Source organism: Sorex fumeus, unplaced genomic scaffold (genome assembly GCF_029834395.1).
Source record: "Sorex fumeus unplaced genomic scaffold, SorFum_2.1 ptg000041l, whole genome shotgun sequence".
In the NCBI taxonomy this organism is placed as follows: domain Eukaryota; kingdom Metazoa; phylum Chordata; class Mammalia; order Eulipotyphla; family Soricidae; genus Sorex; species Sorex fumeus.
Genome location: NW_026606098.1, coordinates 7,114,620 through 7,136,804, shown reverse-complemented (window position 1 = coordinate 7,136,804; position 22,185 = coordinate 7,114,620). Strand labels below are relative to the sequence as shown.

Here is a 22,185-nt window from a genome sequence, read left to right as displayed (position 1 = left end):
AGCTGCATAGTATTCCACTGTGTAGATGTACCACAATTTCTTTAGCCAGATATCTGTTCTCGGGCACTTGGGTTTTTCCACCTTCTGGCCATTGTAAACAGTACTGCAATGAACATACAAGTGCAGATGTCATTTCTACTACTATACTTTTTTGCATCTCTGGGATATAGTCCCAGAAGTGGTATTGCTAGGTCATATGGGAGCTCAATTTCTAATATTTTGAAAAGTGTTCATGCTGTTTTCCAGAAGGGCTTAACAGCATTCCCACCAGCAGTGAAGAAAAGGCCCTTTCTCCACACATCCACACCAGCACCGGTTGCTTTTGTGCTTTTGGATGTGAGCCCCAGGACAACTGCTCTGCTACTACTTAAGTGAGTGTGAGACAAAAAAATTGGTGCTACCCATGTAGTAGATGAAAGAATATTGTCTGCAAATAAATTTTAAGATGCGCTCTAGAAATGAATGAATAGCAAAACTCTGGGTGGGGAGAACATTATTTTTTAAGGTTCTATGTTGACTATAGCAACAAAAATCCAGTGTAAAGTCTGAAATTTCTCTGGCGTTTGAGTCTGTGGTGTTTGGGTTTCTTGTTCAGAGCCATTTCACCGGCACCTGCTTGAATGAGAGACTTGAGTGTCTGCGTTTGGTCACAGAACATTTTCCTGGAGCATTTATAGCTTCCAACCTGTATCTCCAGAGTCCCAGGTTCACATTTTGTTTCTCTTTTGGTACTAGCAACTCTAAAATTTTAGGTTGACATGACTATCTCTCAGTGAATATATCTCGTTTTTCAGTTTAAATAATATTTTATTTCATTATAAGTATAAAATAAAAGTGCATTTCATCTTGGCTTCACAAATTATTCACAAAGCCTTAGACAAGCTAGTTATTTCAAGTCTAAAATCAACGTATAGTGTCTTAACAGAAAATAATGCATGTGTATTTACATGATTATGGTAAAGACTAAAGACACATATGTAAGAGAACAAGTACGTATATCAAAATAGGAGCAGCTTTTCTTTCTTTCTTTTTTTTTTCTTTTTGGTTCACACCTGACAACGCACAGGGGAGACTCCTGACTTTGCACTCAGGAATTACCCCTGGCTGTGCACAAGGACCATATGGGATGCTAGGAATCGGACCCTGGTCAGCTTAATGCAAGGCAAATGCTCTACCCACTGTTGTATCACTCCAGCCCCAGGAGTGGGTTTTCTTAGCCTTGTTTTTTCTCTGCTGCCTATCTTTCTGTAAAACGGTAGAGAACAAGCTAGAAACTCGATGAATGCACCAGCAAAATAGTAGAGCAAGTAAAGTGCTTACCTTGCACATAGAAGCCCCAGTTGGATTCCCAGAAACAGCTATTGGTCTCCAAGCTCGTTCAGGAGTGATTCCTGAGCACAGAAAAATGCTTAGTAGCAGACACAAAAGAGCAAGATCCCTTAATCTGGTACAACAGTGAATATGTCTTAAAAGAAATAGAAATGAAATAACCTACTAAGTAATAAACCTATAAAAAGAGATTATTCAAGAAGATTGTGAAGGGAATTTAGGACATATATAAACATATTTGGACAATTTTTCATCCATTTCTATCATCACTGTGTAAAAACAGGCTTCCTACTGACAAGAGACCTGAACGCGCCCTTCATGTCCTTGTTCCGAAGACTGTAGATGAAGGGGTTCATCATGGGGGTGACCACCGTGTACATCACTGCAGCCACTGTTTTCCCCTGGGTCTCCTTGGAGGACGCGGGGCTAAAATAAACGCCAATGAGGGTCCCGTAGAAGAGACACACCACGGAGAGGTGGGAGCTACAGGTGGAAAAAGCCTTCTGCCGGCCTGTCTTGGATGGGATTCGCATTACGGTTGAGAAGATGAGCAAATATGAGATCAAGATGCCCATGAAGGGGACGACAACCGTCAAGGAACCCTCATAGTTCACCACGATGTTGTTGAGGAAGGTGTCAGAGCAGGCCAAGTTTAGCAAAGTGCTGAGTTCACAGAAGAAATTTTGCACCTTGTTGTGGGTACAGAATGAGAGACGGTTCAATAGTATGACGTGCACCAAGGAATTCCCGAATGATGCTGCCCAGGATGCCCCAACCAGGGAGCTGCAGACCTGGGGTGTCACAGACATGGCATAGTGAAGGGGGTGGCAGATGGCCTCATAGCGGTCATAGGCCATGACGAGTAGCAGGTAGCAGTCAAGACTAGCAAACAAGATGAAGAAGAACGTCTGGGTGAGGCAGCCAGCGTATGGGATCCCCCTGTGCCCAGTGACGTGGTTGACCAGCATTTTGGGGATGGTATTGGAGGTGAAGCAGATATCCACGAAGGCCAGGTTGGCCAGGAAGAAGTACATGGGGGTGTGGAGCCGGGCGTCCATGACAATGGCCAGGACGATGAGCAGGTTGCCCAGTACCGTGACCAGGTACATAACCAGGAAGAGAATGAAGAGCAGCTGCTGCTCCCGGGGGTCTTCGGAGAGGCCCAAGAGGAGGAACTCAGAGAACTGAGTGAGGTTTCCTGCATCCATGACTCCTGGATCAATGAGAAAGTGTTCAGGGTACTGCTCTAGGTGCTGACCTAGATTCGGCATTCATGGTAAGCTATCTATAACACCCTGGATTAATTCAGTTGTTAATAATTTTGCCCCCTCCCTCCTAAAGAAGTTTACTCCCTATTTATACAATATATAGTGGGGAGGGAGCAAGAGATGGTGGATGGGAGAGACAGGGCTGATGAAGAGAGAGAGGAAGTGGAAGAGTCAAGTGGAAGGAGGAGGGAGACAGGCAAAAAGAGACGCAGTCAGGTGGAAATAGCACAGAATGTTTGCTTCCTAGTTTAGACATGGACACGAGCCACATTCTAATCTGAAATATGATCTGCATTTTTCTGAATGTCCAAATGAGACAAAACATACTTCGAGATTTCCACCTACCCTAGACTATTTGGAAGGCATAGTGGGGTAAACCAGAGAAGGAGACAGGAAGATAGATGGAGAGAGAGGGACTGTTACATGGGTTGGTGTTAAATGGGGGGCCCACCCTGATACTTGGGTCATGGGCAGTGTCTGGTGTTCCCCTTCTGAGGGTTAAGCACACTTCCAGTCACTTGTCCTTATTCACCAGGTCAATACACCTCCTCCTCCTGTCCTATAGCTGAGCACACGCTCTGTGACCCCTTCCTCTCTAGGGAAGGGGCAAGCGGAAGCTCCTACACCCTGCATCTCATGCTTTACCAGGCCCCCTCCTTCCAGATGCCTTCTCCTCCCCAGGTCACACACATCCACCTCGCCCGCTCCAGTGCCAAATTTGTCCCTTCTTTTTTTAAAATTTATTTTTATTTATTTATTTATTTTGCTTTTTGGGTCACACCTGGCGATGCACAGGGGTTACTCCTGGCTCTGCACTCAGGAGTTACTCCTGGAGGTGCTCAGGGGACCATATGGGACGCTGGGAGTCGAACCCGGGTCAGCCGCGTGCAAGGCAAACGCCTTACCCGCTGTGCTATCTCTCCAGCCCCAAATTTGTCCCTTCTTACTTTCTTTGGTTCAGGCCCTTTTTCTTCATCCTCACCTCCCCATGGACATAATAAATGAAATCATAAGCTTCTCCACCATTGAAATCCTGTCCGGAACTAGAGCCAACGGTAACTGCCTGGTTGGCACTCCCCACGCACCTTGTGTATGATCTGGTACATGGACGGCTGTGATCTCACTGTGACTCATGTACTGGTGCACCCATGCAGAGGAGGAAAACGTTTGGAGACAAATTAGCCTTCTCCTTGTCACCCATCCCCAACAATCTTCAACTCAGCCACGCAAGACCCCGAACGTGGGTCCTCTCACAGACTTACACGCGCATCGCTGCTTCATGTTTTATTAGGTTTGCATCCTTCATGCCATTGAACTCAGGCCGTATCGTCACAACCTCAAGGTCACAGAGAAGCCTGAGCTGGCGAGCTTGGCCCCTTCTCTCTCTCTGTCCGTGCCTGGCCCAGCTCCCTCTCTCCCTCTGACGGTTGAGATGTGTGGGTACAGTGCGGTAGCTCCTGGGAAGTGGAGGCAGGTCAGTCCCCCAGGAGCATCCTGAGGACCCGGAAGAGCCCAATTTACCCAATCCTCGATGCCCTCGGGCTCCGTCCCCAATGGCTTGTTAGGGCTCCTGCTAATTGTCCTTCCACACGGGGCCCTCTGTGCCTGACCGGCCCTGGGGTGGGGGCAAAGACGGTGCTTCTGGCCCTGCATTTCCTTTCACTGGAGAACCCACGGGGTGGAACTCCAGGTCCTGCAGGGACTCTGCTCACGGCTGGGCCAGCAGGTGTCTGAGCCTCCTTGGGGCGCCATGTACCTCTGAGTGCAACTATGGAAATTTGGAATATGTTGTAATTCACATCAACTAAAACTCACTGTGTTCAAGGGTTATCCAGAGTCTCTTAAGGCATTCACAGTGTTGCACCAAGTTATTTGTGCCATTGTTTCACCCCCTTTACCTCAGTCCTCCTCACCTCCATCCCCTGATGCAGTGTAAACCACCAGAGGAGCTGGCGCACGAGCGCCCCCACAGTCCAGAGGGCGAAATGTGGCATCCTGTGCAGAGGGGCCAGTCTCACCAGGCCTGAGGAAGGGCGTGTCCTCCCAGCTAGCAGCCCTCTCTCTTGGAACCTGAACTTCCAGCTCCACCTTCTTTTGTATTTTCCCAGAGTCGATGAGTATAGTTTTATTTGAAAAATTCATAAATGATACAGGGCATGTATTTCATTTGCCTAAAGAAAAAAAATTTCTTGTAGGGGATGGGCTGCCTTTCCATCCTCCCTTCAGCCCCAGCAGCCATCAGTTAAGATTTAACTCCAGCTGCATCACTCTGGTAAAGTTTTTGAACTTCCTGGAGTGCAACATCTCAAACTCTACACATGGATAAACCAGGAGCGACACACCAGGCCCGATGGGATGGAATGTAGAAGGCATCCGATCTCGAATAGCAAAACATAAACACAGCCTTAACCTGAAACAGCATCATACTAATATCTTATACAAGGACTTAATGGCTCCATGCCGAGATACAACTATCTTCACCAAGTTTCTTTCAAGAAAATCTTTTCTGATTGTTTTTGTAGCAAACTGTCAATAACAAGCAATATACAATACAGTATTTGAGGCCTGCTGTGTGGCAGGCTTAAAGGGTGGTTCAAAAAATTGGAGATTATGTCGGTGGGATGGCAAAATTTTGGTAAGATTAGTGTTGGGCTGTTGAATGTCTGTAACATATCATCCTGAACAACTTTATTGAAGAAAAAAAATTCCCTGAAAAATACATATAGTGCAGCTCCTTCTTTAGCCCACAGACTTTCTGAACATTATAGCATCAAAATATAATCAAGTTCCCAGAAAGCCCAACGAGGGAGAAATGTTTTCACTGAAGTCTGAATGGTTTGACCAGAAGATTTCATTTTCTTCTTATCCTAAGACTGATCATGATCACGACCATCCTGTTGTTCGTCGATTGCCTTGAGCAGGCCCCAGTAACGTCTCCTTTGTCCTAGCCCTGAGATTTTTAAAAAAGTGCCATATTCAAGGATCTTTCAGGATTAGGAGAATGAGACCCATCATTGTTACTGGTATTTGGCATATTGGGTACACCACGGGGAGTTTGCCAGACTCTGCCGTGTGGGCAGGTTACATTTGGTAGCCTGCCAGTTTGTCCAAAGTAGGAATGAGATAATAAGATGTCGCGCAGCCGCATTCGTGGGAGCTGGGTTTTATAGTCTCTGAGTCTTGGCCGTTGATGGGATTACACGGTGCCAGGGGGCCAGTTGATGGTTGTGAGCCCTGTCTACTGGAATTTGGAGGATCTGGGTGGAGGATGCTCAGCCCCGATCCGAGCAGGCTTGGAGATCTCAGTCCCGGGACCCGCATGCCTTTGTTCCTCTGCCAGCACCTTCATGCGTGTGGAAAGTGGTCTCAGCATGGTGGTGGCTGGTTCTGGAGGTCTTCGGCTGCTGGAGCCCTGGTCGGGGTGGGGAGGGAAACTCAACCCACTCCCCTCCAAGGGGCCCCGGCGAGGACAGCCAGGCGTGGGGGCAGGAGACTCTGTGCAGGGGCAGGAGACTCTGCCTAAGACCAAATGAACAAATTCCAATAAAACATGACAACAGAAGGGAACTAGATAAAATAAGCAACAACATTCATGTTCTGCCACTTTACCCTCTGTAGAGACACAATGTCCAAGATTTCCATTTCTCACGCTCCTGACTCCTCCCTAAGGGAAGCCCAGAACCTCAGGAAGAGCCACAGGATTTCTTCTTTTTAAAATCTTTTTTTTATTTTATAAACTAGTTCACAATATTTGATTACATTTAATATTCCAACACTAATCCCACCACCACTACACCTTTCCACCACCATAATTTGGGTGCTTCCATCCTGAATCCTATTTCCTACCCAAAGCAGAACCAAAATGATATAATATTTCCCTTTAAGGTTTGTGGCCTTCTACTTTGAATCCCATCAAATGTGGTGCGGCACTCTTGGACTATACATGGAGTATGTTCTATGAAGTGTTGATGGCGATTTTGTTCAGGAAAAGGTTCACTCTTGGATGAGGCTTGGCCTGAGCATGTGGAGAGTGGCCATGAACAGGGCGGTAGTTGAGTTCTGGAGGTTTTCGACTCCTGGGGTTGTGTCCCTTGGGTAGTAGAGGGTCTCTCCCCACACTGCTATGGGGAAGTCTGAGTGAAACAGCCTGGTGTGGGGTCCAGTGGCATAGTTATGGCTAGCCTCATGTTCTCCCTTCCTCCTCATGTCGCAGGAGTTCATCACGTTATGAATGTGTATCCTTAGGCATCAAATCCGTTTTGTTTGACTGTGTTTGCTGCTTTTTCCTCTCATTGAGGTAGCATGATCACAGCAGTGCCAGCTGCCATAGTGTTGGTGCATCTGTAGCGCCACTAGAATCACTTCTTCCCCTTATCTTCCTCTCGGGTCCGAGGCATGCTAATCTCAGGCTTGTCTTCAGAGACCAAGGGCTTGTCCTGTTTGATGTTGTCTGACCTGTGCTCAGTTTCTCTGTGAAGCATAGCCTGCTCTGTGGGATGGGCTCTCTGCGTCTGCCCCCATTCTGGGAAGGACCTGCCAGAGGAACTCACTCTGACTTCCCACTAGGAGCTCCCATATTTTTGCTGTGATCAGGAACCTTCACTGTTACTTACTGGAGCAGGGAGACCCCCAGAGTTGTTGCCCACTCCTTGCCATCATTTCCAGCTAGAAAGTATCACTCCTTACTCAGCCTCTCCGGGCCCATGAACTGCGAGAGTTCGGGGCCCCTTCTCAGACTTACCTCGGTGCTTCCACACTCCTGTCAGCCCATTGCAGGCAGAGAGGAGAAAATTCACTCAGTGTTTGATTAGAATGACTGGCTGCAAGGTCCAAAAGATTTGTCTTTCTCCACAACTCATAAATCCAACCCAAATTCGACACAGGATGGTGCTCCGGGGTGCTTTCCCAAGGAGGGAACCTTCTGGGCAGGACTGGGACACTCTAAAGAGCCCTGTCAAACACGCTTGATGTCTTGTGGGGACACGTGGGAAGGCAGCTTCTTCGTCAGTACCACCCACGCTGCCACTGTCCTGGGTTTCTGCCCCCATAACACTACGGAAAATTGCACATTGTCTTTCTTTTTAAATGTGGAAGTACTGGGTGAGTGGATCAGCATCCTGATGGTGCCCTTAGGTTTCCAAAATTTCGCTGTGCCTTTGGTTGGACCCCAACAACTTGGGACCAAGTTTACCAAGAAATTAAACAGCAAAAGTTTGGTATGTGGGAGCCACACCAACAAACCATCTCCATCTCACTATAAAAGCACATTTATTGGCCATATTTCAGAGACCCATAAATCACAAAAGGGATCAGAAGCCGCAGTTAGGGCCAGTGGCAAGTTGCCCTTTGGGTGAGCGTGCATGCCCTGCAGGCCAAATGCCGATAGTTCATTTCTCTGGAAAAGATGGAAACAAGGGCATGATCCAGAGACACAGAAAAGAATCTCCAAAGAGAGCAGCTTGCTGAAGAGATGCCTCTGGTCTTTTAAGCCAGGCAGACTACACCAGGGTGCCTCAGACAGGAGCAGGTGTCCTCCTCCACTTGCCCCCGGTGGCCGCCCACTTCCAGAACCCAGTGAATAGTGCAGGTACACAGTTTCTGTGGCGGCAGCTCCAGACCTCAAGGGATAGGGGATGGGCCGGTCTTCCTCATCCCACCCCCCTTCTGTCCTCATTGGAGATCAAGCCCACAAATGGCTTCAGGCTACTATTTAAGCTCCTTAATGGTCATAATCCAGAGACACACAAAAGAATCTCCAAACGGAACATCTCAGCTTGCTGCTGAGATTTCTCCACACCCTAATTATCTAAAATTTTGGAATTCCAGGTGCACACAGTCACTCTTGCTGCCTCATGACATCTTATGCTATTCATAACAAGCAATACAAAAGAGAGTATAGGGGAGATTGTTAGCCATAGAGGCAGGGGGAGGGATGGAGGTTGGAGGATGCTGGGAACATTGTTGGTACAGGATGTGCACTGGTAGTGGGTTGGGTGTTTGATCATTTTATGACTGAAACTCAAATAGTGAAGATTTGTGACTGTATTTCTCAGTGATTCACTAAAAAAGTAATGTGGAGTTCATGCCAATTCAATCAACTTAATCAATGTCTGAAGAAATAGCAGAACTCCCACTTTTTAAAAAAAATGTAGGAGCATGCTATTTCTTTGTAATAGAGTTTGAGGTGGGGAAGATGATGCCTCTCATCTTCTTTTTCCCAGAATTGCTTTATTTATTTGTGGGGATTTGTTGTTCCATATGAATTTTAGGAGTGTTTGATCCATTTCTTTGAAGAATTTCATGGGTATCCTTATAGGGATCACATTCATCTGTATAATATTTTGGGGAGTATTGCCATTTTGACGATGTTAATTCTCCCAATCCATGAGCATGGGATGTGTTTCCATTTCCTCGTGTCCTGTTTATTTTATGAAGTAGCATTTTGTAGTTTTCTTTGAATATGTCCTTTACCTCCTTAGTTAAGTTGATTCCGAGATACTTGATTTTCTGAGGCATGATTGTGAATGGGATTGCTTTTTTATGTCATCTTCTCTCTCGTTATTTGCGTATAGGAAAGCCACGGACTTTTGGGGATTGATTTTATAGCCTGCGAGCTTACTATACAAGTCTATTGTTTCTAGGAGTTTCTTGGTAGAGGCTTTGGGGTTCTCTTAATATAGTCTCATAACATCTGCGAATAGTGAGAGCTTGATTTCTTCCTTTTCTATCTGAATGCCCTTAATATCTTTTTCTTGCCTAACCGCTATTGCAAGTAATTCCAGTACCATATTGAACAGAAGTGGTGAGAGTGGGCATCCTTGTCTTGTCCCTGATCTTAGAGGGAAAGCTCTTAGTTTTCCCCATTGAGAATAATGCTTGCCATAGGCTTGTGGTAGATGACTTTGACTATCCTGAGGAATATAGTCAAATATAGTTCCTTCAATGCCCATTTTGGTGAGAGTTTTCATCATAAACGGGTGCTGAATCTTGTCAAACGCTTTCTCTGCATCTATTGATATGATCATATGGTTTTCGTCTTTTATTTATATGATGAATTCACTTAATCACTTAACTTCCCGTTAGTCGTCGATTTGCTCGAGCGGGCGCCAGTAATGTCTCCATTTGTCCCTGTCGCTTGCTAGTGTAGCCCAGTGGCATCTGTTCACTCCGGGAACATGAAGGGCCTCAAACCGATCGTTCATGATCTTGACGAAGAAGTCTGACCATCTGGTAGGTGGGCGGCCACGCGGTCTTTTGACATCCCGTGGAATCCAGTCAGTAACAGCTCTAGTCCAGTGGTCGTCTTTAAATCTCATTACGTGACCAGCCCATCTGATTTTCGACACCTTGGCAAATGAGACAGCGTCCCTGATCCTTGATCGTCGACGGATGTCAGAACTCCGGATTCTTTCTCTCATTTGAGTGAAACGTGATATTCCAAGCATAGCTCTTTCTATTCTTCTTTGGGAGACCTGAATGGCGTTCTCATCTTGTTTGTGTAGGGCCCAGGTCTCTGAGGCATATGTTAATGCAGGAAGAACAGTGGAATCAAAGAGATGTGCCCGGAGCCGGAGGTTCTTCGTCCTCTTAGCTATTGCTTCGACGTTCTTGAAGGCGTTCCAAGCCGCTCTCTTCCTCCTGCGCAGCTCGGGTGCCAGGTCATTGTTCATGTTGACCTCTCGACCTAGGTACACATAGCTGTTGCATTCGGAGATGGTCGTTCCATTGAGAGCGAATGGGGCGTCAGGAACAAGGCTGTTTCTCATAAACATTGTCTTCGTAAGATTCAGCTGTAGTCCTACCTTTCCACACTCACGGTCAAAGTCGGCCAGCATTTGTGCTGCTTGGCTGATGTTTGGTGTTATTAAAACAATGTCATCAGCAAAGCGGAGGTGGTGTAGTTGCCGACCATCTATCTTCACTCCCATTCCTTCCCATTCCAGTCGTCGCATGATGTTCTCGAGGGTGGCACTGAAGAGTTTCGGTGAAATGGTATCACCCTGCCGCACCCCTCTCTTGACATCAACGATCACTTCTTTGTAGAATGGTGAGATCCTGGTAGTGAATCCGCAATACAGCTCACGGAGGATCCTGATGTATTGGGCTTGAATGCCCTGATTGGCTAGGGCTTCAATGACCGCTTCCGTCTCAACAGAATCAAAGGCTTTCTTTAAATCAATGAACGTTAAACAGAGCAGCATCTTGAACTCCCGAGAAACCTCAATGAGCTTGGTTATCGTGTGGATATGGTCGATGGTGCTGAATCCTTTGCGGAACCCGGCTTGCTCGCATGGTTGTCCTTCATCTAGTGTTCTGCCAATCCTATTTAGGATGACTCGAGTGAACAATTTGTAGATGACAGACAATAGGCAGATCGGGCGATAGTTGCCAATGTCATGGATGTCTCCCTTCTTGAACAGTAGTACGGTCCTGCTGGTTTTCCATTGGGACGGAACCTTGCATTCAGACAGGTAGCGAGTGAAGAGCCGAGCCAGTGTATTGATGAGTACTGACGGCAGGTTCTTCAGGTGTTCAGGTCTGACCTTGTGTGGGCCGGGTGCTGTTTGTTTCTTTACTGACGAAATGGCGTGTCAGATTTCGGAAGGGAGAACGTTGGGAACGACATATCCATCCTGTGGAATTTGGTATGTCGGCAAGTGGACATGGCTATCGAAGAGATTTGAGTAGAAGTCATGGATAATCTTCTCCATTGCCGTTCTGGAGGATATGATGGATCCATCAGGACATCAGAGGGCAGTCATCTTGGTCTTATAGTTGGCGAAGGACAGGCGGGCGTTCCGAATACTTTTCCCGGCTTCTGCCGCATCTACCAGTACTTCTGCTCTTCTCTCTTTGAGGTCTTCTTTGATCGCATCTCTTCACTGCTTTGTGAGCTCGGACATTAGCTTGCGGTTGCCTGAGGCATGTGCCAAACCACGCTGGCGAATTAGCTCAAGAGTTTTCGAAGATAGGCGATTTTTTGTGGCTATCTCTCTCTTGGCGTTCCTCGCACATTCATGGAGGTGCTGAACCAGTCGATCGTATTCCTCGTCAATGTTGTCAACAATGGCATCTTCCCATGTTGCCGCAATAGTACCAAAGAGTTCCCAGTTGGTGGTCATTCTGGGAGTTCTCTTTTTGAACTTTGCAGCCCTTTCTCCCTGCTCTGTGAAGTAGAATTTTGCACGAAGGAGACGGTGGTCCGATCCCGTTCGAAATTTTGGGACAACAGCGACATCAGTCAGGCAAAACCGTCGATTGAATATGATGTGGTCTACTTCGTTGTGGAATCGTCCACCGGGAGACTCCCATGTCCATCGTTTAGATCCTGCCTTCTGGAACTGTGAGTTACCATGAATGGTCTTGGTTGACATGATGAACTCAGACAGTCTCTCACCCTGTTCGTTCCATTCTAGGCCATGTGTCCCGATGTGAAGTTCTTCAGCTGATCTTCTAGGTCCTATCTTGGCATTAAAATCACCCACAATGATCTTGTAGAAGGTGTGGTCTTTTTTATAGAACTTCTCTAGCTCCATGTAGAACTTCTTGATTTCTCTTTCATCATAATGAGATGTTGGTGCGTAGACAACGAAGATAGAAACTGCAGGCAGTGAGCCACATCTATTCAAATGTAAACGTCCGATTCGGGTTGTTAGGCATTCGAATGAATCAATGCTCTTGGCCAAGTTTGATGAATTATGTCGATCAAATATTTAACTTCAAAATGTTAAAACATCCTTGCATCCTTTGGATGAATCCCACTTGGTCGTAGTGTATGACCTTTGTGATGAGTTGTTGGATTCTATTTGCTAATATTTTGTTGAGGGTATTTTCGTCCATGTTCATCAAACATATTGACCTGTACTTTTCTTTTTTGTGGTGTTTCTGTTTGTTTTTGGTGTTAGGGTGATTTGTGCCAAATAGAAACTGTATGGGAGTGTTTCTGTTTTCTCAATTTCCTGCAAAATCTTGAAAAGAACTGGCAGTAGGTCCTCTTTAAATGATTGGAAGAATTCACCAGTGACTCCATTGGGAGCTGAGCTTTTGTTTTTGGAAAGACTTTTGATTGCAGTTTCAATTTCCTTGATAGTTATAGGTCTATTCAGGTACTCCAAATATCATTAGTTTAGCCTTGGGAGGTTATAGGTATCCAGGAATTTATACATTTCTTTTAGGTTCTCTTGTTTTGTGGCATACAAACTTTCAATGTAGTCTCTTATGATCTTTTGAATTTCTTTTGTTTCTGTTATGATATATCCCTTTTTATTTCTGATTCAGTTTTTTAGGGTATTCTCTTCCTTCTATCTGAGTCTTACAAATGGGTTATCAGTCTTGTTTATTTTCTCAAAGAACCATCTCTTGGTTTCACTGATCTTTCAGATTGTTTTTTGGGTTTCCATTTCATTGATCTCTGCTCTAGGTTTTATTATTTCTTTCCTCATTCCTGGTTTGGGATCCTTTTGCTGTTCCATTTCTAAGATCTTGAGCTTTGAAGTGAGGTTATTTATGTGGGCCCTTTCTTCCTTCCTGAGAAATGCTTGCAGAGCTATAAATTTTCCCCTTAACATGACTTTAGCTGTGTCCCACAGGTCCTGGTCAGCAAAAAGTGAGTTTTTTCAGTAATCAGAGCTCTGAACATGCCAGTAACCACTAACACTTCCAGGCTGTTCTGAACTCCATACAAGGCCACTGAGAAAAGTTTCCTTGGATCACTTTAGTGCCTCAGTTCCTTCAAATCTTTTTCAACCTGAAATCTATGTTGTTGGATACTAGTAAGGCCACCTCAGCTTTTCTGAGGGTGTTGTTTGCTTGCAGGTTTGTTTTCTATCCTTTGATTTTGAGTTTCTTTCTGACTGTTCAGATGTGTTTCTTATAGGCAGCAGAATGTTGGATTCAGTTTCTGTGTCCATTTTGTCACTCTGTGTCTCTTAATTGGTGCATTTAGACCATTGACATTGAGAGAGATTATTGTCATGGGGTTTTGTGCCATCTTTATTTAGGGGGGTTGTTATGCTTGTAGGGGGTTTTCTTGTCTTACAGTAGCTCCTTTAGTCCTTCTTTTAAGTTTGGTTTTGATTTTATGAAGTTCCTGAGCTGTTATTTATCCATGAAATAGTGCATCATTCCTTTGAGTTTAAAGTGCGAGTTTAGCCGGATAAAGTATTCTTGGTGAGGTGTTCATTTCTTTGAGTTTTTTCACTATACCCCACCATTGTCTTTGGGTTTGGAGGGTTTCCTCTGATAGGTCTGCTGTAAATATAATGGTGCTCCTTTGTACATGATTTCCTTCTTTGACCTTGCTGTTTGCAGTATTGTGTTTCTATCCATGGCATCCATCATTCTGAGTATGATATGTCTTAGAGTCTTTTTATTAGGGTCTCTTTTAGCTGCCATCCTTCGGGCTCTTTGAATCTGGATGCCTGCATTCTCCAGCTCTGGTTACTTCTCAGATATGATATCTTTAACTGTGGCTTTTTCATTGGAGTTGCCTCCCTGTCCTGGTGGTACTCTGATGATTCTAATGCTGTTCCTCTTGGATTCAGCCCCTAGGTCTCTGATTCGTCCTGGAGCTATTTTAAGGTCTTTTCCCATCGTTTGTTGTTACTTACCTGTAAGGTGTCTATAGTTCATCTCCAAGCTCACTGATTCTGTCTTTGGCTGTAGCCATTCTACTATTGAGTGCACCCACTGAGTTTTTTTTTTTTATTTCATCACGGAGGTCCGGGAGGCTGATGTACTGTTTTATGAGAGTGAAGACAATGGGAGATTCTGTATGCATCTAACTCCCAAACTCAAATAATCTCTTCAGCTTTATCCTAGTACATATGATGCACACTTCTTATTTTTCCCATACCCTGTGGTGCTCAGGGCTTACTCTAGACTCTGTAGTCAGGGATCATGCCTGATGTGTGAGGGGACCCCGTTTGGTGCTGGGTATAAAACCCAGGTTGGCCACGTGCAAGGCAAGCCCCTACCCACTGTCCTGTCTCTCTGGCTCTTGACAAACATTTCTTTTGCTGCAGTGCAGGCACGTGTTCTTACAAGCACCTCTGGGAACTATGACCTTGACATTTTGTGACCAAGCCTCCAGGAGACTAATACAGTAAGTATTACTGTCTACTTAAATATCCACAGTAGGGTTTACTAAAAATGCAGTTTTATACTACTTCATATCAATACAAATGTCAGTGTTACTAGATTCTCAGAAGTGAGGCAGGCATTCCAAATCACACAGAAGTCGCAAACGGGCTATCCTAACAATGGAGAGAAGTTAGGAGACTTGCCGGTTGCAGCCTCTGCCTAGAGCCCTGTGAGGTGCTGGCCATCACCAGGCAGCAGCACCAGATGGGCACCTTACAACTCAATTATCTCCCTGGTGAGTTGTTACTGGGAAAACAAAAGTGTCCTTGCTTGCTTGCTGTAGGCAGTGTGGTGCTGCAGGCCACTGGCAGGTAGATCTGGAGAGTTTTGGGTAGAGCCACAGAGCAGGTTTCACCCCAGCCTGGCCACTGTTCAGGTGATCACCAACTGGCACCCCAAGCCTTGGGAAGTCAGGGCTGCAAATGCCGCAAAATGAACGAGTGGGGACATTCAAAATTCCCAATTCTATGGTCGCTGAGAAAAAACTGGCTTCCTGCTGACTAGGGCCACAAGGCACCCTTCATATCCTTGATGTGGGGGCTGCAGATGAAGGGATTCATCACGGAAATGACCGTGACCCAGATGGGGGTCCTGTAGAAAGACACACTATGGAGAGAGGGATCTGTGGGTGGAGCACCACCCCCTCTGTGCTGACAACCTGAACTGGCCATGGTGCCCTGTTCTCCACACTCTTCTCACTCTCCCTGTGCACTGGGTACAAGCAGAAATGACCGCCCATCTCCTCCTCTCAGACACAGAATACAACTGCATGCTAGGATAAAGAGGTGGGGGACAAGCCTAACCCCGCCCTCAGAGGACATGTCTGTCTTGTTCCCAAATGTCAGCTGTGATGCAAGTATCAGAATTCGAAACTTACGAACAGGATTCATGCATGCACAGGTGTTTCCTGCTTTATTCCTTTCATGTAATATTGATGATTGAGGGTCGAGAGACTGCAGTAAGGATTGGAGACCCCACAGCCCCTACCTCCTGTCCCCTGCTCAGTCCTGGGTTCCCTCTGCCCACTCACCTGTGCCAGGTGTGTCTTTGCCAGTGCAAGCGACAGGGACTCTGGGGCATCATGGTCTGAGAGTGAGGTGAGGATGCTGTCAGTCCCACAGGGAGACCTGGTGCTGTCAGGGCCCCATTTACCCTCCACCCTCACTTGTGCTCAGTCCCCCGAGTCTTGTTAGGAGCCTCCAAACCCATCTGAGCACCTGCCCTGGGCACAGTGATGAGTGTGTCTGGCTCTAGGATGTCCTGTGCTCTGGGCCATGGTGTAGGTGCCTTGGGTACTGGAAGGATGTCTCTCTGTCGGGCCTGGCGACGTCTGTGGCTAACACCTGCTGGTGCCTGGCGGAGTGAGTTAGTTTAACTGTGATTTTTATGCATAGAGCATAAGAGTCACCATTTAAAGTAGAAAAGTTGACAACACTTAAGATATTCCTGAGATGCAGCACCATTGACTTCACCGCAACTAGGCCCATTCCCTTAGGTTCTGGCTGGAACCTAACAACTTTGGGCAAGGGGGCATGATACAGGCACTGAACTCGCATGTGACTAGCCCCGGTTCTGTCCCTGGCCCTGCATATGCTCCCTGAGCTCTGCTACCTGTCGGGACTCAGAGCCTCTGCAGCCTGAAAGAGGGGCCACACGGGCCACACCCAGTGATGCTAGTGGGTTCCTCCTGGCTCTGCACTCAGGAATTGCTCCTGGGGTGCTCTGGGAACCAAATCGATGCCAAGAGAGGATTGAAATCTGGTCAGCTGCATGCAAGGTAAATGCTGTACTGCTGTACTATCGCTCCAGCACCAAGAGATCCATGTTAGAGCTCACCATCACCCGACCATCTCCCATATTCCAACCCCGGAGCTCTACTGAAAAAATTTTGCAAAGTCCTGCCACCAAGAATGTTCTGTTTTAGGAGATAGAGAATGTGGATGAAGTTTATAGGTGTAGTCACAGAACAGAAACAATATTCCATCACCATCCTAGCATATAAGCCCACAATCTTTTCCATGAGAGGTCAGCTGACGGCTTTCCAGGGATAACCTTAAGAACGTCCTTGGGCCATCTGGGCTGTGGCCTTTCATTACGGAAATTCTAGGAGTCTAATAGAGTGTTCACGTCTGCTTGGTTATTCACCCTTTCATGCGCCAGTTCACACAACTCGGCATTGGCACCACACAGCAAAACAACAGACAGCCCAGAACACACGGAGTGGCTGTGGCAAAGGCACTGCCCCCCAGAACACGCACATTGGGCGCACGGCTTTGTGACGTGGGCTGAGCAGAAGGCGATGCTGACCAGACTCCCGTGATGCTGAGACCATCCCTGGGTCAGCCCAGGTGCCAAGCGGGGAAGTTAGCCTGGCCCGACTGTCTCTGCCTGACTGGGAGTGGCAGGAGTCCCTGTGTGACTCAGAGCTGCTGCTCGTGGAGAGCAATTAGGAGACAATGGGGGAGGACATGAGACACTATTGGGCGACCCCAACTGTCCTTACCCCGAAGAGAACAAATGCTCTTGTCCACCGAGCAAGTCTCTGGCTTCTGATAAACCATCGACTGAGGCACTAAAGTGATCCAGGAGAAAATTCCATAGTGGCCTTGTAGGGAGTTCAGGATAGCCTGGAAATGTTGATGGCCACTGGCATGTCCACAGCTCTGGTTACTGAGAAATACCTTACTTTTTTTTCAACCAGGGCCACCAGGGCGCCCTTCATGGCCTTGTTCTGAAGGCTGTAGATGAAAGGGCTCATCATGGGGGTGACCACGGTGTACATTAATTCAGCGACTGTGTCCTTCTGAGCCGAGTGGGAGGACGTGGGGCTGAAATACACCCCAATGAGGGTCCTGCAGAACAGGTTCACCATGGAGCAGTTTCAGCCACAGATGGAGAAAGCCAAAGACATGGCCTTCCCTTGTCACAGAGCAATAAAAGGCACTGCCTGTTCCCCTTCCCTGAGCCTAGCCCTATCCCACTCACCTGTGCCAGGTGTCTCTGCCTGTCAAGCCTGCAGTGAAGCAATTTGCTGGGAGTATCCACAGCTGAGTGGAGCAAGAGGGTCTCTGCCTTCGTGACAACCCCAAGAATAGGGCAGAGCCCAGTTGGCCGTCATCCTCACTCCTGGGATCAGCGCCTGGGTACATTCGGGCTCTGCCTATCAACCCCCAACATTCCCCTTGGAGCACCGGTGTGTGGTAGCACCCCGCGGGCTCTGGGACTCCTCTCTGCCACCTGGTGCTGGCTGATGTCCCAATTGCTCCTCCACCTTACCTGGTCACACGCATGAACACAGACCTCTACCACATTCCGATTGTTTAACCTCCCAGTATCCCGCATGACTCAGTGTCTGAACATTTCCAATGCGTGTGCCATGAAATCAGTTTGAGTGCTGTGCAAGTGAACACACGTCCATGGAGCGGAAAGGGAGTCTCGTGAGCAGCAAGACTTGGGTGCCCAAGTCTGACTCTGCTCTGACAGCAGATCAGGTGCCGTCCAGGGGAGGGAGGGCATGGGCGGAATCTTCTGACCATAGGTGACTGAAAATGCAATGGTTCTTTTTACTGGTTGTTTGGTTCACTCCTAAGTCACTTCTTGAGTGTCACCTTGTGCTGCATCCCACCTAGACAGCAGTTCAGGAATATCTGTCTTCACTGGGTTTGGACTGACTTTGGGTCTGTCTGTGATGTTTCCCATCAGAACCTCACTCTTTATGAAGGGGAAATAATAATGAAAATATTAACTTATGTCTACTCCTGTGGACCGTAGAAATGGTATCATACATATCACAATGGAGAAAACAAAGGAGCTAATAGGGAGGCAGAAACGCCTGAAATGTTCATTCCAACCAAGGGCAACCGTTATGCTGCCACTTAAGTGAGTGTGCTACCATGAAGTAGATGGAAGAGTGTTGTCTGCAAAATAAATTTTAAGATGCTTTCTTTTTTTAAGCTTTTTGGGTCACACCTGGCGATGCTCAGGGGTTAATCCTGACTTTTCACTCAGGTGGTACTCGGGGACCATACGGGATGCTGGGAATCAAACCCAGGTCAGCTGCGTGCAAGGCAAACGCCCTTCCCGCTGTGCTATCGCTCCAGCCCCTTAAGATGCTTTCTAGAAATAACTAAATAACAAAAACGTTGTCAGAGAGAACATTATTTTTAAAGGTTCTATGTAGGCAATAGCAACAAAAATTCAGTGTAAAGTCTGAAAGTTTTATGACTTTGAGTCTGTGGTGTTTCGGTTTTTGTTCAGAGCCATTTCACCAGCGCCTGCTTGAATAAGGGACTCAAGCATTGGCATTTGGTCAGAGGACACTTTTCAGGAGCAATTACAGCTACCAACCTGTATCTCCAGAGCCATAGACTCACTTTTGGTACTAGCAACTCTAAAATTTTTAGTTGACATGAATGAATATCTCTCAGTGAATATCTCTTAAAAGGAAAGGAAGGGAAATAGCCTATTTTCATAAAGTTATAAAAAGAGATTATTCAAGAATACTGTGAAGGGAATTTAGGACATGCATAAACATATTTGGACAACTTTATGTCCATTTCTCTTATCACTGAGTAAAAACAGGCTTCCTACTGACAAGGGACCTGAACGCGCCCTTCATATCCTTGTTCCGGAGGCTGTAGATGAAGGGATTCATCATGGGGGTCACCACCGTGTACATCACCGCAGCCACTGTTTTCCCCTGGGTCTCCTCGGAAGATGAGGGGGTAAAATACACCGCGATGATGGTCCCGTAGAAGAGACACACCACAGAGAGGTGGGAGCTGCAGGTGGAAAAAGCCTTCTGCCGGCCTGTCTTGGATGGGATTCGCATTACGGTTGAGAAGATGAGCAAATATGAGATCAAGATGCCCATGAAGGGGAGGACAACCGTCAAGGAACCCTCATAGTTCACCACGACGTTGTTGAGGTGGGTGTCAGAGCAGGCCAAGTTTAGCAGAGTGCTGAGTTCACAGAAGAAATTTTGAACCTGGTTGTGGGTGCAGAATGAGAGACGGTTCAATAGTATGATGTGCACCAAGGAATTCCCGAATGATGTCGCCCAGGACGCCCCCACCAGGAGGCTGCAGACCTGGGGTGTCACAGACATGGCATAGTGAAGGGGGTGGCAGATGGCCTCGTAGCGGTCATAGGCCATGACGCCCAGCAGGAAGCAGTCAAGACTAACAAACAAGATGAAGAAGAAAGTCTGGGTGAGGCAGCCAATGTACGGGATCCCCCTGTGCCCCATGACGTGGTTGACTAGCATCTTGGGGATGGTGGTGGAGGTGAAGCAGATGTCCACGAAGGCCAGGTTGGCTAGGAAGAAGTACATGGGGGTGTGGAGCCGGGTGTCTGTGACAATGGCCAGGATGATGAGCAGGTTGCCCAGTACCGTGACCAGGTACATAACCAGGAAGAGAATGAAGAGCAGCTGCTGTTCCTGGGGATCCTCGGAGAGGCCTAGGAGGAGGAACTCAGAGAACTGGGTGAGGTTTCCTGCATCCATAACTCCTGGATCAATGAGAAAGTGTTCAGGGTGCTGTCCTCGGTGCTGACCTAGATTAGGCATTCATGGTAAACTATTTATAACCTTCTGGATTAATTCAGTTGTTCATCATTTCCCCCCACTCTCTACTAAAGGAGTGTACTTCCTACTTTTACAATATTCCACACCGCACACTCCATCCTTCCTCCACCTCAGATCCCGCGTAATGTTTATGGACATCTCCCAAGCAGCCCAATGATTCCACACCACAATCCTGAATCTCACTGAGTCTTTCCTTCATCGGGCAACTCCTTTTTTTTCTTTTTTGGTCACACTCAACGATGCACAGGGGTTACTCCTGGCTTTGCTCTCAGGAATTACTCCTGGTGGTGCTCAGGGGACCATATGGGATGCTGGGACTCGAACCCAGGTCAGCTGTAAGCAAGGCAAATGCCTTAACCGCTGTGATATCACTCCAGCCCCCAATGGGCTACTCCTGAGCTCAACTTTGTCAAGGCTAGGGTACGAGCTAGCTGGCTATTCCTCAGGGATTCCCCATTACCGGCAGTATGCAATACTTGGAAATAGGGACGGAAGAAGGGAGTAGGGAGCGAGAGATGGTGGATGGGAGAGACAGGGCTGATGAAGAGAGAGAGGAAGTGTAAGAGCCAAGTGGAAGGAGGAGGGAGACAGGCAAAGAGAAGCTTTCCTTTGTGGGAAAGGCACAAGATGTTTGCTTCAGATTTTAGACATGGACACGAGCCACATGCTAGTCTGTACTATGATCTGTATTTCTCTGAATGTCTAAACTAGGCAAAACATACTTTGAGATTTCCACCTACCCTGAACTATTTGGATGGGAGAGCAGTTTAAATGAGAGGAGACAAGATAGATGGAGATAGAGATTGTATATGGGTTGGTTTAAAAGGGGGACCCACCCTGATATTTGGGTCATGGACAGTATCTGCTGTTCCTCTCCTGAGGGTCCAGCTCTCTTCTGGACACTCGTCCTCACGCACAGGTCAGTTCACCCTCTTCTCCTGTCCTCTAACTGAGCACACGCTGTGTCACCCCTTCCTCTCCCAGGGAAGGTGCAAACGGCAGCTCCTACACCCTGCACCTCATGCTTTATCTGCCCCCCCCCCTTCCAGATGCCTCTCTCCTCTCCAGCTCACACACATCCACCTCTCCCCCGCCACTGCCAAATTTGCCCCTTCTCTGCTTTCTTGGACTTTTACTCTTTGACCACATCTTCCCATGGGCATAATCAAATGAAATAACAAGCTTCTCCACCATTGAAGTTCTTCCTGGAACCAATGGCTGCTGCCTGTTCCCCACAAACCTTAAGCATGACCTGGTACGTGGACGGCTGCGATCCTACTGTGATTCATGCACCGGTGCATCCATGCAGAGGAGGAAGAGGTTTGGAGACAAATTCAGCCTTCTCCTTGTCACCCATCCTCATCAATTTTCAACTCAGCCATGCAAGACCCCGGACGTGGGTCCTCTCACAGACTACACGCGCATTGCTTCTTCATGTTTTATTAAGTTTATATCCTTCACACCATTGAACTCAGCCCAGAGTGTCACAACCCCAAGGTCACAGAGAAGCCTGAGATGGCGAGCTTGGCCCCTTCTCTCTCTCTCTCTGTCTGTGCCTGGCCCAGCTCCCTCTCTCCTGTGTACCTCTCTGACTGTGGAGATGTGTGGGTACGGTGTGGTAGCTCCCAGGATGTGGAGGCAGGTCAGTCCCCCAGGAGCATCTTGAGGACTCGGAAGAGCCCAATTTACCTCGTCCTTGGTGCTCTTCGGGCTGCGTCCCCCGTGCCTTGTTAGGGCTTCTGCTAATTATCCTTCCACAAGGGGTCCTCTGTGCCTGGCCCTGCGGTGGGGAGGGGCCGACGATGCTTCTGGCCCTGCATTTCCCTTCACTGGCGCACCCAGGAGGATGGAAGTCCGGGT

The 22,185-nt window shown here is 47.3% G+C and overlaps 2 protein-coding genes across 2 annotated transcripts; both read right to left on the bottom strand.

The window, feature by feature from the left end:
* Positions 1–1,595: 1,595 nt before the first annotated feature.
* On the bottom strand, positions 1,596–2,537 carry LOC130028813 (olfactory receptor 1361-like). The gene has a single exon (XM_056119658.1). The coding sequence runs from the start codon at positions 2,535–2,537 to the stop codon at positions 1,596–1,598; it is 942 nt and encodes a 313-aa protein (XP_055975633.1).
* A 16,765-nt stretch (positions 2,538–19,302) lies between these two features.
* Positions 19,303–20,244, bottom strand: LOC130028766 (olfactory receptor 1361-like). Its single transcript, XM_056119601.1, has one exon. The coding sequence runs from the start codon at positions 20,242–20,244 to the stop codon at positions 19,303–19,305; it is 942 nt and encodes a 313-aa protein (XP_055975576.1).
* Positions 20,245–22,185: the final 1,941 nt, after the last annotated feature.